Source organism: Diadema antillarum, unplaced genomic scaffold (assembly GCF_040938485.1).
Source record: "Diadema antillarum isolate AM-2024a unplaced genomic scaffold, OU_Dant_1.0 seq00000720_RagTag, whole genome shotgun sequence".
Taxonomy (NCBI): Eukaryota; Metazoa; Echinodermata; class Echinoidea; order Diadematoida; family Diadematidae; genus Diadema; species Diadema antillarum.
In genome coordinates, this window is record NW_027271624.1 from 1,373,290 (window position 1) to 1,394,171 (window position 20,882).

Here is a 20,882-nt window from a genome sequence, read left to right on the forward strand (position 1 = left end):
TATCACTAAAGAGGCTGCCCTGGGTTTAAAATAAGACCCTAAAATCTGCAGCAGTATCCTGTCATGTGTTGTGAAAGAAATATTAAAGAACACAGAAGGCTGAAAGAGGACTTTGGGGTGCTTCTAGCCTTGTTATAAAAAATGACCCCATTGTTATTACTATTATAACTGTTAACATAATGATGCCATCGATGAGGGGGAAAAAAATTAGAAAAAGGAGTCTGCAAGGAGGGATGCTTACCTCGCTCCATGAGCATGTTGAAAAGCGATGCATTCGTAAAGAAGAGGAGGTAAGCAAACAGCTGTGATGTGATCTGTGGATGCACCCCCACTTCTTGCATCAGGTCAAAGGTCGACTTGAAGACATAGAGGACCTTGTCCATGCCATTGTTGCTGGGTGAGTTGCGGCCATCTTGAACGTCATCCAGGAATGGGTTGGAGTCCAGGACAGCTGGGAGAGCTACATAAAGTGTCTGCAACACACAGAAAGCAACATCAAACCTTACTACTCATTGCTTGGAATAACAGGTGCATATTGTGTAAAAGCTATGGGAATTTAAGAATCTGAGAGGGAATGACATAAGATGAATATTTGTCTCATTGCTAGGGCACTTCAGTTTGATATCGCAAATAGAAAATGAAGGTTAGAAAAAAAAGCAAAGGCAGAAGAAGTAGAACTTCGGCATTCAGTGTAGTACAGCTAAAACTTCTTTCAAACAAGATGACATGATCATATTCAGTGTATTCCAACATTTATAAGGAAACATCATAGCTCAAGAAACAACAGACAGAGTCATACATTGCATTTTAAACTTCCAAAAGCTGAGTCAATGGAAACTATTTAGAGGCTCATAACATGATAAATCTCAGTGCCAACTAGCAAGTTTGCATTTTTCCATGTTTATAACAGGTATATAACATATATTTCCCAACAGCTGTGCCATTTCTTGGATTACTTGCTCTTGTGCGTGATCGGTTTCCAAACATTTTAAAATGTTCATTAATTAGTCACAAGTTTTAGGGTGTGCATGAGCAGAGAAGGTCATAAGAACAAATACATTATATTCATCTTTTCCTGAAATCACCTGATCTGTTCTTTGCCTGTTTGACCTTGCAGCTTTTTTAACCCTTGAGTGTCTCTGACATAATGTGTATACATCTACATTTTTTTTCTCAATACTGCAATATCAACTTTTACTATTTCAAAAAAAAAAAAAAAAAAAAAAAAACAGCATCCAGTCATTACATGGTGTTGGCAAATTATGCACTGTTGGTATGTTAGAATATGCACCACCTGTTGGGAAAATGCCACAAAATGTAACGAACCACTAATGAAACACAATAATAATGAGAGGTTACATGCTGCTATGAATACAATGAAAACAGGAAACATGATTTTATGTGTCAGAAATGGTTGCTCAGTTTATATCTGATTCTGTGAACAATTTCCTGGAAATCTGCCTGGTCTAATGAATGAGGTAAACAAAATTAAACATAAAAAAATCTACGCCCCTAAAAGAAAAAAAAAATGAGGAAAGGAAAGGAGAAACAGCCAGGTATTATGCCATTTCCGAGTTTTATTTGTCAAGAGCAGGTGAATTCCATTCATGAACAGTCACATGAAATAATACATCAAAACAGATAAGTCGTTTTGACAGGGCTCTGACAATAGGCGATCAGAAATGAATGGTAGTGCTGTGTGTTAAACATTCCCCCTTTACAGTGGCTTTACAACTCAATGTGACCAATATGATGCCGACTGCTATAAAACTTGTCAGGTAATGTAGCTGATCAAGGGATGGTGTCTCCTAGCAATTCAAAGCCCCATGGTATGACTGGGCTACTGGTTGCTTCAATTCCTCAAGAGTTGTGGGTTTACAGTCACAATATTGGTTATGACAATTTTGACTAGGCACTGACTGTTGATGAAGTCCATCATCATTATTCACAGCTAGATCATGTGATGTTATGATCTATATCTCGGGCAATTTTTGTTGTTGTAATATCCACCTGTTTTTTTTTTTGTTTTTTTAAGTTGAATATATTTACCACATGTGCACATGTACATTCATAATCATTATTTATGTGACTTCATGAAACCATAATTTTAAACATGCAGGAGAAGAAAAAAAGAATCTTCTTCCTCCTTTGTCTCGCTGTAAAATCAAGAAGAAATGACTCATATCACATTTCTATGGAAATCTCGGTAACCTGTTCATGTAGTACAAGGAATTTTAATGATAAATCAAAATCAGCTTATCTGCCATCTCTGCTAGGATAACAAAGTACTTCTTTCCAAGTGAAAAGACTGGAATAATATATCGGATATCTCCTTTGTTTACATTTGCTTAACTTTGTAGGGACACTGATTTTTGTTAAACTCTCTGAGATCTGAGATAGTACTTTGTGAAAAAAAAAATACATGTGCGCTGACTCAGTATCAGAAGAGAAATATTATTGACTGCAGTACTGCTTCCTATCAATTTAAGTGACTACACTTTGTGGTAAGGAGAGCGTGTTAGTATTAACCACTACAGCAATGCACATCATCTCATTCCCTCTGACGTGACAACACTGCCGCCACATAAAACATTACGGGCAGGAAGGACTAAACTGTGACAGTGGAGGGGGGAGGGGAGATGACTAGTAATGTGATACAATGTACCATCTCACAGTGTGACTTAAAGATCTGGGTACCATTTCATGAAAGTTGTCAGCCCTGACAATTTGTCAGTCTCTGACAATTTCAGGACAATCCTTGGTTTTGATTGGCTGAGAACTTTGGTCACTGACTGTTACTACGGTAATTGTCAGAGACTGACAACTTGTCAGGGCTGACAACTTTCATGAAACGGTGCCCGGGTAGCATTGGGATTCATGGGTAGTTTGATTTAATCAATCTTCATTTGCTGCCTACCAGGGTACATTCAAAAACAACTCATAGCATCCATCAACAAACACATGCATCGAAGTACATGCTCATTAGTAACGGTCAACCCCAGCCGAGATTCTTCAGCTGCGCATGTTTTTACATACCTATCAGTGATAAAGCCATACACAATTTGTTATGGGGATCCTCATATATATACAATACGTATATCTAAGCTGGTCCACCCTTCCCAATCCACACTTTAGCAGTACACTACCGGGGTCTTTAAGACAAGCTCTGTGTTTCCCCACCTTACTTCTTCCTCTACGACTCAACCACAGAAGAATCTGAATGTCTCAGGCTCCAAACCTCAGACCCTTGGAGATATCTCGGCAGAGGTCCAAAGTTTTCAAGGGACTTGCTAGTGGATCATTCTCTTGCACAGTCTCCATTTCTGTTCTATCACATCTTTGGTGAAGTTGAACACTGTGAATTTACTAGTGCTTTTATACTCTGTCAAACATTCATTCTAATCAAACATTTGAGCACAATTTTTCTCACTTGGATTGCTCTACGTACCTATTCTATCCTATCCGATCTGATCCAATTTGATCCGATCCGATCCTATCCTATCCTTTCCTATCTACCTACCTACCTACCTCTTTATCTATCTATCTATCTATCTATCTATCTATCTATCTATCTATCTATCATATCTCTTTTTGTTTGTTTTTATGTATCCACAAGTCTGTTCACAACTATATTAGAAATGATTGAATTATGTACATGAACATATGATACAATACATACTGTTAGACGTCTATCCTGTTCTTTCACCGGTCTTCCCACAGAAGAGATTACACAAATTGTATAGCATGGGTCTGCAATCCGAGCCCACAAAGTCTGAGTCAGACACAGTGGGTCTAGGGCACACCACAGTGTGTTCGAGCACAAGAATTATTTGTTTTCACATTGTGTTGTTGGGATTATTTTTCAAAACCATAATGTTCAGGTGTGTGTGAACTGGCCTAACTCCACTTTGTTGAACAAATCTGTTTTCATGAGCGGGTGGAAGGTGAGGGTGGATGAAAGTGATATTTTGCCCCCCCCCCCCCCTTTAACAGAACCAGATGCTAATCTCCTGTGTATGTGTGGAAGACATGTCAGTGTGCATTGAGTTATATTATTCCCATGACGGTAATCAACTAAAGTTTAAAGGCAAAGTTATGACATCACATAGTCTGAAGGGACTGCTGAGAAATAACAGGAGCATGTGATCTGCATTAAGTCATCAACGAGGCACCTGGCATGTCATGCCTCTGCAGAGTCAGGGTACAGCAATTTGTGAGACAAACTGTCAACTTTGATAATGCACTGTGGCCATCTCACACAAAGTTTTTCCACTGCCAATTCTCAATGTCTAACTTCTCACAAATTAACAGCTTTTAACTTATCATGATGTGTTTATATGTCAAACAATTATTTTTCCCCAAGTGTGCTAATAATTTTGCTTACATGCTCCCTGTGTGACAATCTTGTCTACCTCATTGACCTTGATAAAAAAAATGGTGCATTTTGTGTTCATGCACTTATGCCCTACTTAACCAGGTGAGGACTTTTCTTCAACTGAGATCAAAGACACTTGACCAAGATGGATTCTGCGAGGTCCAAGGGAATATCATACTAACTGGCCTACTGCCCATCAAACAATTGATCTTTAAGTCTGAGAGAGATTTTGCTAGGATGAGTTTTGGTTCCAAACTGGAATGATTCAAAACAACTTGTGCTTTGAGGAAAATTTGCTTTGTTAGCTACAGCGACCAGGGTAAGTGTTACCCTGCTTACACTGCATCAGAAGAGGACAAGAAAAATATTATGACATTCTGAAGTTTCGATCAGACAATGTCCAATACCAACCAGGCTCAGGTAAGACTTTGCACAGCTTCTTCAGTTAGAGCCCTTCTGGCATTAAACTGGGTTGTGCAATTTTTGTTTGTTGGTGTTGGTTTTTTTTTTTTGTTATTTGATCTATGAATGCTTTCTTGGTCAAACATCTCAGCCCATATCTCAGGGGAGAGAGATCAGGAGGATCATACAGATGTGACTGTTGATGTACTTGAGACGTGATGGATTAGCACATGAATTCTATAAAACCCTGGAAGGAACAGAAAAAAAAAGGACATGATTTTTTTCTTGCACTTGGCAATGACTGTCTTTTCCGGGAGGAGGGCTTTTAAAAGCACAGCTTAACATTAAAGCCTGTGCATCCTACCCCCTATCCCCCCCTCTCCTTTGCTCCTTCTTTTTGCCAGGGGATCAAATAAGGGGTGTAAAAGATTCTGGCTGCATAGTCCTAGACAAAGATTCTGATATATTTCTTAAGCAAGATACTTTAACAATGAGGAGGGGGGGGGATATATACCTGACAAAGATATATATATATATATTCAAGAAATATTTTCATGAGGGAACAGACATATTTGCAATCACATGTAATTATGGTGAGATATTAGAACAGTATGATTTTGAAGTGAAAAGATATCACTCTGACAATGACACAGTCACATGTGACATAGAAAAAAAGCACATGATGCCCCCAATATACATACATTGAGCTTCCATTTGTTCACTAAAAATATTCCTTTTCACAAAGCTGCCATGACGAACAACATTGGTGCTGCAGTTTTCATGAAATACAACAGACTTATTATGCACAGAGCTATTTATGGCTACTTGATGATGTCTCTAAACACAGGTTCCATGCATCGTAGCCACAGGCAACATGATAAACACAGCCGCTCATTTTGTTTGAGCAATTCAATTTCTGAAATATTCTAGGAGGGAGAAAGAAAACGAGATGTGTGCCCACACTATCTCTGCAAATGGAGAGTCTGCTCACCTACCTTGTTACTGGCTTTTTTTTTGGGGGGGGGGGGGGGGAGAAAATAAAGTTTACTAAGGCTGCCATAAATCCACTTTGTTAGAGGTGACAAAATTTCATCTGTATGGAACCTCTAACCACCGGGATTGAATCAAAATAAAGAGTAATCTAATCCTTCAACCGACGGCTAGCCCCACTCCCTTTCACGCACACACACGCACACACACACACACACACACACACACACACACACATAAACATACTAACTCAATTCTTCTAATGTATGATTCACTCCAGGGTCTCAGAAAGTCAGAATCTCCCAAAATCTCTCTAAGACTTTTACAAGCAAAGGGTGACTAGCACGTTCCTCTCCCTTTCTTGAATCCTGAGCAGGTCAGCTTGCCCCTCGCGCTCCGACTGGGCGTTACGCACTTTAGAGATTGCTCACACGGCTTTGCTCCGTTTCCAAAGGACCGCAGACGAAATGTGGTGAGGGACAGGGGTTAGTCTGAGGCGCTGCTAACAGATATGCCTTAATACCCCTCACCCCTTCACTCTCCACCACTCAAGGGTGCCTTGCAGGGGATAAACAGGGTGACTAATAGCCCACTGTTTTCTCCGATGCTAAGATTCTGTCCATTCTACTGCATCATCTGTCATTTATAGCCAAACACATTAGTAATGTCATAATCATCAGTATAGCAAAGAAATGAAGAAGAATTCTAAAAGGAGAGGAAGGAGAGGAAGAAAAAGAAGAAGAAAGAGAAGAAAAGCAATATGAGAGAGGTTTAAGATGATAAGAGATGTTCTTACCTTGGTGAGATAATAGACACATTGCTGAAAGGTATACATCATGACCTCCTCCAAGATGGACAGTACTTCTTGTTCCCCCTCTCCCATCTCCCTGGGTTTGCTCTGGTCACTAGGTGGTGGGGTTTGCCTCTCCTGCTGACCACTGCTGCTGCTGCTGTTGCTACTGCCTGCCCCATCTTTGCTGCTGTTGTTGCTATGGGTGGGGCTGGTTGCTAGGTAGTTGTGGAGGTTGTTCTGGTAGAAGTTTAGCATCTCCAGGGCATTGGCCATGCAGATTAGGAGGAGGCGGAGATCTGGGATGAGGGCATCCATGGTGGCATGGACATCCTCAGGCCTAGAGGAAAATAAGAGATGTGCATCATAGCAGCTTTGCATTAGTGAATGTAGGGATGGTTGAGGTATCAAAGATAGCACCTTTTGCTTCAGATTTCTGATTGCATTGAATACAATAAATGCCACTCTATGTGTCTGCCAGCTCCCTCAATGTGACAATATTTCAGCAGATTGAGTAAGGCTTTTGGGATTGATTTTTTTTTTTTTTTTTGGGGGGGGGGGGATGGACTTAATGGCCCGAATTCACGAAGGTGGTCTAAGTTTAAACCATGGTTTATGTATATTTCTTCTGCGTATTTATGATTGACAGATTGCGTACGCTAACAGGCATCCAGTAAAAAAACGTGCATTGATGTGCGCATGTATTGGTACGCCTATTTAACGCTTATTTTAGACCATGGTCTAAATTTGTACCATGGTTTAAGTTTAAACCACCTTCGTGAATTCGGGCCAATGGGGCCATTTGTGTTTGCATAAGTAATCACACACTTGAAAGTGTGTTATGAATGAATGCTTATACATGAATGCTAGTATCTTCTAACCCGTTCCATACTGAATTCTGGAGTCCCCATAGACATGATACAAAGACCACCAGGTTCCCGTAGGGAACAGATTAACATGAGCCTTGGTAAATCTCAGGCAGTGTTTAATGGTCGTGTTTAATTGGCTTGGAGCCGGAGGCCTAAAAAAGCATGTATGGAAGTAGGTGTTTTGCCACGCTTTCGGCTGTTGCTCGCGGCAATAACCTTCAGATGCTAAAATTATCATGTTGTAACATCCAGTGCATCATAGCAGGAAAGCCCCACACTTTCGCTTTTAAATTTTTGGCAGTGCTATAACAGAAATAATAAACATTGCATGATATGGATGATGTTGTGACCATAACAAACATTACTATTATTATCACTAAACTGCAATCTAAAAGACTTTTCATCAGTAAAAGATGGCTCAACTTTGCTGTGTATGAATATGTGACATACATTAAGCATCAGCAATTCCACAGAGTCAGAATGTATTAACCAACCAAATGCCAGAAACAGGTGTCATGTATTAACCCTATGATGAATCCCTGTAGCTCAGAGGCAAGAGGTTAAATATATCATAGGTTGCAAGACCTTTAAAAAAGGTTATTCATGAATTTTCCATAGGCTTCCTAGTGGTTTGATTGAGGTGCAACCACTAAAATCAAACCACATTCTATCCACAGAAAGAATATCTTACAGACATATTTTACACTGTTGCCATAAAACTTTGAATTTTCTCAACTGCGTTGTCCGACATCTTACCAGTAGGCCCTGTCTGTTACATAGATTAACATGGTGATATTTGTTTACAGGTATCTTTCTTAAAGGAAGCATAATTTTTAAAACTATTTATGGCCTGACTTTTTTTTTCATCCACTTGAACACCTTTATACAGATCAGAAGGCACAGCTTTCATTCTAGATTGTGCCATCACAATGTTCAACAGTGTCTAACTCTTTTAAGATGCAGGTGACACACACTGCTTATCACAGGAAAATACATAAGTGGAATATGAATATATCACAAAACTGGCTAATCTTAAATGCCATGGGTATATTACTGCAAGTGGACAATACCCCATTTATTAGTACAGTCATTGCACAGCAATCTAAAATAAGGGTTGTATATCCTTTTTTCAAACATCATGACATTTTGTGTGATTGAAAATAATCTCTCTATACATCGTGTATAAAAACACACTTATGGTAATAAAACTCAGAATTTTTAACAAAGAAATGAACAACTATCCCGATGTCACTCAAGAATACGCTTCCCTTTTCTACTGAGAATAACGGTTGGAAATTTCTTGGGGTCCGAATAAATACACTTAAAATCTACAATAATGTTTCTCCCTCCATCATACAGGAATTTTGAGTTTTATGATTCTGAGGAAAGGTCTGAATTATCTACCTCTACAATGTACCAGCTCATGAAAGAAATCTAATTTTCAGGGTTGCAAAAGGGATACAAAATATTCAATGTAGGCAATTTTGTTGTAGTTGTCAGTGTGTGCATCCTCTGGAAACTGGGTTATGTCCAAGTCCAGACACCATAGAACTTCCTCCCTGACTTCTCCTGACATGACAGTAGCATGACAGCACTTTGTCTCAGACAGACGTTTTACAGAGTCAAGTGCCAGCTAAGGGGAAGTCTCGGTATTTAGTTTCAGGGAGGGGGATTTAAAGCTGAGAAAAACCTGCCTAGCAGGCATTTTTTGGCATTGTTGTTGTCACAATGTTACTACTACAGATCTTACAGTCTTAATTCAAGTCTATTTAATTTTGACAGAAGAAATACTACATTCTTAACATGTTTAGAATAAACATTTCATTTTATGCTTTTCCAACTTTAACCAACATAATCTTTTCATTCCAAGTAATCTCTCAACAAGAACCCACTCTACTTACTTCTGAACTCAAAACAAGTGCCACACTCTTGCTTCAGAACCATATTCAAATGCTTTATATCTGAAAAGCTATCAATCTTCGGTGAGTAGCCCTATATTCCTAAACCATCTTCATTTTTTTTTTCTTCTTTTTCATTTGCTTCCACTGTATCAAGCCATCACCTGTCAGACATACATGTATATCTATTTAGTATCAAAGACATGTCCAATGTATATGATTTTTCATGTACGGATATCTACTAAATGCGAATCAATTTCAAAGTTACAATGAATCTCCCACCAAAAGCACTATACTTTGAAGGGGTCCCAGCCTTTGAAGATTTTGTGATGTAATTCAGAATGTTGCAACATGAAACATGACTTCCAGATGATTCAGGGACACACACAGCTAATTTCTGACACCGTAGAAATTATTTGCAACCTGATTCTAGGTGGGCTAAATTTAGCATGGGGGGTAGAAAGATGCAGAGCTATTAAACAGAGACTAAAACGAAGGAAGTTATGTTGATTGAGGTGACCTTCTACATGGCTTTTTTGGAGACACTTATAGGGGGTGAGCATGCGGTATCCCTTAATCAATATCTGAGGTGTTTTGTTCACTCCTTGCTACAGTATTTTGGTAGAAATACTACGCTTCCCCAGTGAAAAAGAAAACCACAAGGAGAAGGTGAAAAATAGAAGCAAATGACACATGGAATACACTAAAAAAAAACACAAACTGCACTATCAATGTAAATTAGACACCCAAGCCCAAGATAACTTGATGTTTAATCAACTTCCATCTGAACAGAATCATGACAAAATTGCTATCCCAAGAGAAGCATTGAGCCATTCTTCATGGAAGTACCATACTGATGACAACTCTACAACAAGCAAGATTTATAGGATGAGGGCTACTTACTTTTCAGTTGGACGATTGGCAAGGCCTTTGGTTGTATCCTGCATAATGTGATGTGACAGAAGTGACACAAAAAAGTTTACAGATAATCTGGTCACACTGTATCACTGTAAAAAAAGAAATACATATTTGATATACATGTATTCACATGACAAAACAGTACAAATTTTGATTGTATGTGTGAGCGACATCAGATCGTCTAACAAAAGTAGATGATAATTTAGGCATATAACTGGATACACACATAAATATATATATATCACATCATTCTGAATTCACAAATGGAAGTTCTGATTACTCTTTCATCTCACATCAGGAACATTTACAAGTGACTGTACGATGAAGGACCATAATCAAATGTCTACCATGTACTGAAGAAACTTACAATCAGTTCTAGCACTTACTAGTAATATAGGATGCCATCTGCAAATGAGCAGAAATGAATGAAATTCATCTTGCCATATTAGACATAGTGGACATTATTAATATATGACCCATGCAGAATACTGAAGCTGTACTTGTGATAAAGAGAGATTACTTGACCTTCATGTGCCAAGGAACTTAGCTTAGCTTACTAAGTTTTTTTTTTTCTTGTTCACTAGCATTAAGTTATCCATCCAATCTTGACCTATTTGTAGATTAGCAAGCCCACTCAGGTGTAGCAATGTGCCTCAGTCCTACAGGAAGGCCATGGTGACACAATAGGGATTAGGGGGATTAGGTAATCTCTATTCATGGACAATTAATTGCCATACATTTGTGCCAATCTGGAAAAAAAAAGAAGTGAAGAGTTTGTTCGCAAAAACCGATAAGTCCATTTTGGAAGATTTTGAAGTACGGTCTCTGTCATAAAGTACAAAATAATACCTTTTAAATGATATATTGGTCACTACATATAAAGGTACATTTTTTAAGTTATGGTCAAAAGAAGCAAAAATTTCTTATCATTCTCTTTATTTTTCTTGACCTTTAATCGCAAATATCTCCATTTGGCAAATATGAACTTATCGGTTTTTGCGAACAAACTCGTCAAGTACTCTAGTGTATGTGCCCATTAATGAGCAAAGCACAGTAAGGTTTAATAAATCTGCCTAATCAATGAACAGATGCAATCTAACCCTTACAGTTTATGAATTGGAAAAACTACAATCATATACATTTCCATGATTTAAAGGGCCATCTCTCAAAATCATTTTTGCATACTTTTATTTTTCTGTAATGAAGCACATTTAAAGTGATTATACAGCACTAATAACAATACATTGGGTCCCCTTCATTACAAGAGAAGACAACGATATAGGCCTATGTGTAGGCCTACCATTAAACATTTAAAAATATATATAGTTCAATTTTGCAACATGACTGAGGAAGAACCAAAGGCAGAACTAATTAATTTTCATTAAAATTTATGTGTTGGGGCACTCTTAATTTCAACTGGCCCAGGCTACATAAAAGTACTTTGCAGTTCACATATGATATCAGACACAAGTAATACTGTCACCTTCCGTCTTACACACCCTCTGTCACATAATCCAGTGGACAGTCTAAACATGTGATGATAGTCTAGTCTTTGTCATTCTCATGTAGCATAGTCCAAAAATAAAACTCAAGACCCTGATGCCAATGATGAAATTGTCAAGATGTGATGTGGCCTCAAGTTTCAGTGATGACAAAGTGCATACCTTGATATAAAACTGATGCTCATGCCACTACTTAAAATATAAAATGGATATTACACTATTTTAATGTAGAGTATAAACAAAAATGATGAATACCATGTCAAATCAAAAGGGAATGACTTGACATCTAGAGGTGTTTGAAGGAGACAAGGCTGAGATTTAGGTTTAACGTTATTGAAATGATAACTTAAAAATCAATGACTCAAATGATAAAAGCTATTTGCTCTTTGTTATTCGTTCTTTGTTCTCAGAATAACTCTGCACTCTTTGAGAAAACAGCTAAAAATATATCTTTTTACTGATGCATTCAACCAAACAAGGTTTTGTAGTTTTTCAGATAATTATTCCTTTAAACTGTTTGATAGTGTTTTGTATTCTCAAGTGTGGAATTACATATTTTCTCAGATGTAAAGCTCATTAAGAGCTGTCTGATCTAAAATGTGCTAATATAAGAATTATTTATTACTATCATTATCATTATTATCAATATTATACAATTCCCATTACTATTGTTACTATTATCATCATTATCATTATTATTATTGTTATCATTATTATTATTATTAACATTATCATAAATATCATATCATTATCATGATAAGATGTAGTATTAAATATCACCCCCCCCCAATCTCTCTTAGTCAGTGGTCAAAAGTGGACAGTGGGAAACAAAGCTCAGTGACCACATGCATAACGGTCCGCTTGCCATTTTTATCCAAAGCGATTATCACAGCTTTTCCGATACGAGATGATCAATGCTGGACCCTAGCGTGCACCTATGACACCTTTGTGTCAATTCTGGCTGGAGTACCGAGAACTGGGATAGGGGGACAGTGGGGTAGTCCATTGTTGCTGTCTATGGAAAGGCAATGAAGCTTTGAACGAGGCAAAAACCACCATTTTAATTGTGCCATTTCACAACAATGGAGCCTAGGTGTTTCACATACCACCAATTAGCTCCGCATAGAGGAACTGCTTCTCTAAATTCCGGAGATAGTATTGATTTCGACTAATGCAGAGTGATGAAGTGTCAAGAGTTTTGTTAGACATACAGCGACTTTTGAAAGTGCTGTTTTCTTTTTTCGCCCAAAAGGCCTACTCACAGCATAAGCACAACATAATTCAGCAGCTGTCAGAAAGGCTGGTGAACAAAAGTTATTAGTCATATATTCTCACACCGGCATACATGAACATTTGTTAACTCGCTGGACTTCTCTTATGAAGTAATGACTGCCACTTGTTTGCACATGATTTGGCAATTCATATAATGCACCGCCCTTACACTTACAATTCATCTTACACAAACTACTTTTTAACTGCTTGTTACATCACTTTTATTTCCTCCTGTGGGAAATTTGGCGAGATGCAGTCTTTTATGAACTTAAACTATGGTTTGTGAAGTGAAGAAAAGATTTATTCATGCAATAGGGAAATTCTACTCCCTGCATATTTTGACTTGGATGTGTGGAGTAAAGTCAAGCAAATGGAACATCGAAAAGTTTTATGAAATCCAAACAAAAAGTATTAAATGAATGGAATTTGTAAGATTCAAATATTTTCATGAAGCAGCAAAATTGGGTACCATGGTATATGCGACTAAGATGAGGTACTGATGTCACAGCTCTCATATTATCTGTTTGTACATATTTACCTATCCACCTTCATTCTAAAATCTCCATACACTTTGTATCAGACCCATAAACTGGATTCCTGCTGAAAATATAGGTTACCAATAAGACTATAGTGATTTATGTCAGTTCATTAACACTTTGACTGCTTGTTATACTAATCTCTGCTGGATTTATACACTTGCTCTAGTTTTCTCAACTGCCTAATAAATGATATGACCTTATAAATATATGTTTAACTTGGTCAAATGGTAAAGTAATATGTCCTTCAATTGGTAACCGTGCATTTCACTTGTTTTCTTTTTTTGGGAGGGGGGGGGGGTGGTGGTGGTGATTTGCATGGTAACTCTATTACCCCCACCCCATCTCTGTCCCTAAATTATTTAACACTCAAATGTTTCATTTATCTAATTTTCACCAAAAGTATAATATACCATGCTTTCTTATATTACTTACATTTCCATCTCTTTCCCTTAGCAGACATTGTACATGCATGTTACTGTTTATGTTGAAGAAGACGACAAAATAAACTTGAACTGATGTGAACCTTTAGCTCCCTCAAGACTATTTTGAAAGTGATTGCCACTTTACAATTATTTGATGAAAACATTTGTAATTTTTCGAATTTTCTTAAAAAGTGTGTAAACCAGAATATTTCTTACATAGACCACCAAAATGGTGCTGTACACTAGCTGCCTCATGGTCAAAGTTTAAAGGGATCATGTAGTTCTGGTTGAGACGTAATTTCAGGTTTTTAACATTTTTTGGTGAGATAATGAGAAACCTCTTATGAAATATGAAAGAGCATGTAATTTTATGAGGAATTTAACGTTTATTTGATGAAAATTGGTTTTGAAATGGCTGAGATATCCAAAAAAGGGCGATTCTAATAAAGTGTGGGACCCACACTTTATTACGATCGTTTTGTTTTACTTTGTTTTTGGATGTTTCGGTTATTCCAAACCCGATTTTCATCAAATAAACTTTCAATTCCTCTTAAAATGGTATGCTCTGTATTATATCATAAGTGTTTTCTTGGTATCTCACAAAAAGTTAAAAGCCCAATTCTCATCTCCACCAATACTGTACCATCCCTTTAACACTGACTACAACAAGTTAAAATGTATGAGACCACAATGATAACTTGGTAATGGTTCAACTCACCCATGCAATACCTTGGATGAGAGTTGCTGATTTGAGGATGTGTGACTTGACAGTGCTCTGATGAAAGTGATAGGCAGCGTATTCCACCATAGAGCACAACAGGTAGGAGATGCCTAATGTACAGTTTGTCTTTGCTTTCTCAATGTAGTGTCCAATCCATCCCAAGATCTGGTCCTCTTCGTGCAATCGGTACATCACCTTAATCCGCTGTCGGTCATTGGCATACTCCTTGGCTTTCTGGGCAAGATACTGGTTGGGGGCGACCCACCTGCGCTGGGTCATGCTGGCTGGGACAGTCCAGGGGAACATGGCAGGTGACATACTCGCTGCCGGGTCCTTGTACATGAATGCGTAGTGGTGTCCAAAGCAGACAAAGTCTCCAGGATTGAGAGTGGCACTTCCAGTGATTGGTGTGCCATTGATGATGACAAGTGCATCTGACACACTCTCCAAGCGAACGAGAAACTCACCCTCTTCACCAGTTGAGTCCTCCTCCACTCCTCTCTCTGCAAAATTGTGTTGCCGGAATATCCAGCAATGTTGTGGCAAGATGTCGGGTGCATCAAGGGCAATATCAACACTCTCAGCAAACAAGTCATCACTGTCTTCATCCTCTGGTTCCACATTCCTATTTCCTACAAGCATCACTTCCTTGTTCAGCATGTGCATCAAGAGGTCATTACTATCGTAGCTGTGGAGGGTGAGGAGATAGGGTAAGTCAGAAGGCATCCGGATACCACATGACATGGCATCATCACTGCTCTCTGTCTCCTCCCGTTCCATGCTGCCATTGGGGTCCTGAGTGCGGATGACGCTCGAGCGCGGGCTAGAATGAGAGGCCAGGTCCCCGTTGAAGAAACCATCTTCAAAGTCATGGCCAGAGTCAACTTTGTCCAAACTATGCTCTGTGGAGGTGGCATACGATCTGGACATTTGGAGTCTTCGGGCATTCTTGTTGATTCCTGAGGTTATGTTGTCAACCTCCTCTGGAGGAAGATCTTGCCGCCTCCTCACCTCGAATCTCCTCATGAGGCCATCACCTGGTTTCCAGAAGGACTGCAATATGAGGGGTTTCTCATGGTCTGCAATGGGCCGAACACACTCCTCGATCCATGTCCCTCGTGAGTCCTCCCCCGGTGACAAACTGACACCATTTGCTCTTGTTTTGACAAACTTTCCAATCACATCACACAAGACATGTTCCCTGTAGGCACTTCTCGGAAGAGAGTACCTGCTCAAGATTTCTTTGACAAGTTCAATGGCCGAAGATCGGGCTGAGGCAAGAACACTCTTATAGTTTGACCCAGGACAAAGAGAGTCACCAAATACTTTAAGAACCCCTGGTGCAGTCTCTTCTGTTGAAAGTTCTTTTCCATTTGAGGTCCTACTGCTACCATTTTGTCTTCTCTTCAGACTAAGCGATCTCTCAAGAATAAGTGTCAGAGATTTAGGCCTATGTCTTTTCTTTGGTGTTCTGTTTTGTGGTCGAATGTTCCTGTGTTCATGCCCTGGATTAGGTGCCTTACGCTTGAATCGTGGTGTCTGTGGTTTCAGCAGTAGTCCCGTTACACCATTGGATCCATTGAAAGGGCGCTGTCCCTTCAGTTTTCGCTGGCTGTTTGACAGACCGCTGCTGCTGCTACCACTGCTACTCAGGCTGATAGCATCACTGTTTGAATGGACATCAAATCTCGGTGAATCCAAGCCATTTGGTGTGTGTTCATGAGGTGATGGTAGAGACTGTGAAAACGGCAGATTTAGTTCACTACTGTTAACTCCAAAGAACTTAGACAACATCTTATGTCTGGTAGCATCGGGGAGGGCAGGGACACCCCCATTTTGACCAGCCATGTTGTTTTCCTGGGCAACCTTGAGGACGAATCGGACCTTGCGCTTGTTCTCTACTGCTATGTCCAATGGACATTCCTCCTCTGACAGGAGAATTTCATCTGCAAGAAGAAGAAATCAAAACCAGAAATTCAATGCTGGATCTAACAAGATGATGCAGTAAAACTTTTCATTAAAAACATGGAAAAGTTTAACTTTTCATCAAAAATAACTTTGTAAGCCATGCTTGTGAGGTAATTAAGTAATTGATAAGTTTTCTGCCCTATGAGGTAAGATACTTACTAGTCATTGATACATCACTTATACCTAGTAAGTCCTCCTCACTTTCCTCAGGAATACTCTGCATAATAAAATCCTGATACATTTTCCACAAGAGTCAGAGGTACAGCACTGGTTTTGATATTCTTGATATTCTGTGACAGTCATTTTCACACTGCACAGCAGCGGGAAGAGATCAACTCCGAGGGAAATCTTGCCACATCTTTTCACCGAGTTCCCTCTCACAAATGACAGGGGGAAAAAGATGCTGTTCCACAGATCAAACTTCAACCAACTCAACAACATTCACCAAACCGCTGCTCCATGATGTTCGTTATGCAGCTTGTATTTATTGCCAACAACCTGGCAAGGGACTGGAGAGGTTTGGAGTGCTCTGCACACAGTTTGGTTGGCAATCAGGAGCTAGTCCTGCGATCATATGACCATATGCACACTAGCACCTGACACTTGATATCACTTGCTCACTTCCCAACTGCCGATGTGATGTGTCGGAAAGGTGGCGGAAAAGAATATATGATATGACTTCTTATGAATGTTGACAAGCGTGTGTGTACCTATGGCAGGCAACTTTCTTGGCACATACATGAATAATACCACTAACATAGACACAAACCACAAACTGTGGGGCCTAATCATTCAATAGAGCATGGTCGTTTCCTGCTTAAGAGCATTCAACTTTAGATGAATGCTACTCCCTTAATTTCGATCACTAAAGTGAACAATTTTGTTTGACCCGACTCTTGTTGATAAATGTCTGACAAGAAAAACCTCTCAGTTGCGTGACATGGTAATTGGGTAACACAAGGTCAACTAAAGAAAATAAATGGCAACTTTTGTGCTAAATATACACCAAAAAGTTTGTGTTCAAGAGCATTTGTAAATATATTTAACTTGCCTTAGGTGACCCGAAAGTGGGATAGTAATAACAGATCTAGTTGACACCTTCAATGACAAAGCAGAATCAGCTGTGTGAGTTAATTTGTCAGACAAAGTGACTCTGAAGCAATAATAAGAGATATTGAAACTTTTAAACATTAACCACAAACTGCAAAGGCTACTTAGATGATAATAATAACAATAATATGGGAATGTTGGAAAATAAAAATAAATGAGTAAGAATCCTCTTTCACATTAGGGAGGGGTGTGCTATATGTAATATATCAGTTTAATGAAATTGGTAACATATCTGCCCTACAGCCATATAAACATATCCCCATATGTTACTGATGTCTCCATAATTCGGCAAGATAAGAGGACTATTTTCATTTTCAAGAAGGTGATTTTCCAAACTGTACATATTTTCAGGAAAAGTTTTCTTTTCCTATCATACATGGAGCAACTGAGAATTGAATCAAGATTTCAAGGGAAATCATGTCCAAACTACAGAAAGCCTAATGTTACACCATTAGTAGGCTAATATTACCTCCTGCCTGAGTGCATATTATCCAAACTTTCTTTGTACATTTTTTCTACTCACTTTGAAATGGATGATGCATTGTGGCATAAAGCAGTGTAAGACCATGATCATTAATACTGAATATAAATATTGACATGATTTTCTCCTGGTTTGTATGAAACTTATTATTCATCAGTAACTGTAACAAGAGGTGTATTCATCCAAATCAAGAAGATATGGCCAAATAGGTTACATCTATCTTTATAATACAGTATAACAGGGAGATCAAATAAATCTTCTGGTTAGTTTACCAATTCCACCAAGAGCCTTGAACATCATGTCACTGAGAGTTGCTATCCTCTCTCCACCCTCTCAAATTGAAAAAAAAAAAAAACCCTTACATATTATAACTCTCAAAAAAGAATAGAAAGAGAAGGATGTTTTGATAAACACAGTGCTCACTTAATGTGTGTTTTTCAGTGAAAGATCCCCTGGAAACACCATCTGAATTTACTTATTTTTCAATGATGCCATGACACAAGTGATACTGATAGCAATCTTATTTTTGTCAAATGATTCATGTGATTAGAAATTTAGCATACATTTATTATGATGCACTGATCTAATTTAGCTTGCACATGCAGAATGGATGTGATCTGATATTTTGCATGTAGAGTACTGAAAGTTGAAACAGATTATGCATAAATATTAACCTATAGTTGTTTTTCTCAAGTTGTCTTCCGTAAAGTTGTTGACACAGCTGAAGAAAACAAACTCAGGCATGCACTTACATGCATATCAACCCTTTGTAAAAACTACAGACAAAATCATTGCAAAGTTTGATCATTGACCACCAGGTACTCAAATTAGACAGTGGTACTTATTAATATCCCAAGCACAAATGCAAACAGTTTGCATGAAACAAGGTCAATATACACTCTGGACCTTTACTTGGCAATTGTTGATGCAGAACCTGCATCTGAAATTTTCACAGTAAAAGAAAAAACCAAAATTCTTACAGCTAACCCATTGAAGACAGGCTGATTATGCTACAATACGCATTTCCCACAGACACTTGCCCAAGTATACTCGAGACTCGCCCTCAACGGGTTAAGAAGCCTGGTCTTCCCTTCAAACACTTTTATGATGGATCATTTATCATCAGATTGGCACACAAGCATTACCTTTAATCCACTGTTTCCTCCATTTTGTCAATTACGGGGCACGGTCAGTTCTCCTGACCTCTATAAAATTATATCCTTCTCCTTTTTAGGTAACACGCAATAGAAATCCTTACTCTATAAAGAAGTGAATGATATTGTGCGAGCAATATCCATGATAAAACCAGGTAAGCAATTTGACATAAGTAAACTCTAAATTCATCTTTTCCCCTCATGAATATCTGATTGATTCCTCTCTCTGATTTGATACTGTCATTAGAATGACAGCATATTGAAATGATTACTCAATCATAAATTGCATGTAATTGGAGGATGCCCAGGGTGAATCATACCTGAGAGGCAACAGTCACACATAATTTGTGTATCAGAATTCTCTTGTAACAAGTGGGACCATAACCTGATATGCTCAGCTGGTGACAGCCACAAAGAAATCTCAGCAGTTGGAGACAATGACTCAATGGAAAGAAATTGATTCATACAACTTGATTTTCTCTCCTACAGGATACCAAACCAGCAAAATGTACTTGACATGAAACTTTGAGGATCATGCTATGTGACGTCTCAGCCTCTATTGCCAGCGACGTTCAATAAATTCCAAGAAACTCACCAAGCAGCATTCACAATCTATATGCAGATGTTTCAAACGACATAATTTGTCCCACACCACGCTACAAAAATGCATTTTTTTTCTAACTTTCGGATGATTCACATGACATCATCGACCCTCCAGACTGACTCATTCTCATCATACACCAATGTTTCATGTGGCACTCCCTCACAGGCACTGCTTTCCATTACATCTTATCTTCAATGTTCGAGATGATTTACCATGTATTCTAACATGCTTGCCTGTTTCCTGTTTGATGGTGTAAACTTCTACCCCAGTCTGCCGTCTGCTCATCTCTCCCACCCTCCCTTGCAGTTTACTCTCCCCCCTCTATTTCTCTCATGCTCAAATGTTTCTCATTCAGTGTATAATTTGCTCAAATGAAACAATTTTTCATGGGCTACCACAACTTAATTACTTCAATGCTCTGTAAAAATGACTTGCTTCAGTCATTTGAATCTCTTAGATAGTTTTAAACAATACTTTTTTAATCATTTGGAAAATATGAATTCATGCAGTCTACCAATTTCCAGTAGATTTGAAACTGTTATTATTTTATCCTCCTGTGGTTTTCCCATGATTTTCAAACTGTATGATATCACGTCAATGGACCACTGTGGGAACTTTATTGCATGAGAGGCCCTTTTATCTTGATTTATAACCTGTAACATCGGTCTACAAAGGAGTATTACCACCTTTCATTCTTTAGGGATTAAGTCGAGCACATTATCTATCAGCAACGTGGGGGATAAAAAACTTTTAGTACAATTCTGAGAGGCTGTGAATCTTTTCTCTGTGGGAAATGTCCTATGTACAGGCTGCATACAATAGCTTGGAGTCAGCGTTGATGAAGGAAAATTGTACAGATGGGTGGTT

At 38.6% G+C, this 20,882-nt stretch overlaps 1 protein-coding gene across 1 annotated transcript in view; it reads right to left on the minus strand.

The window, feature by feature from the left end:
• The window catches only part of LOC139738053 (ras-associating and dilute domain-containing protein-like), a 37,904-nt gene extending 21,268 nt beyond the window's left edge, over window positions 1–16,636 (minus strand). Inside the window, exons 1-4 of the mRNA XM_071648717.1 lie at window positions 14,696–16,636; window positions 10,228–10,265; window positions 6,564–6,897; window positions 242–473 (exon numbers count right to left, since the gene is read on the minus strand). Of these exons, the coding sequence (XP_071504818.1) occupies window positions 242–473; window positions 6,564–6,897; window positions 10,228–10,265; window positions 14,696–16,546 (2,455 nt within the window). The 5' untranslated portion in view covers window positions 16,547–16,636. The remainder of the gene's footprint in view (window positions 1–241; window positions 474–6,563; window positions 6,898–10,227; window positions 10,266–14,695) is intronic.
• Window positions 16,637–20,882: the final 4,246 nt, after the last annotated feature.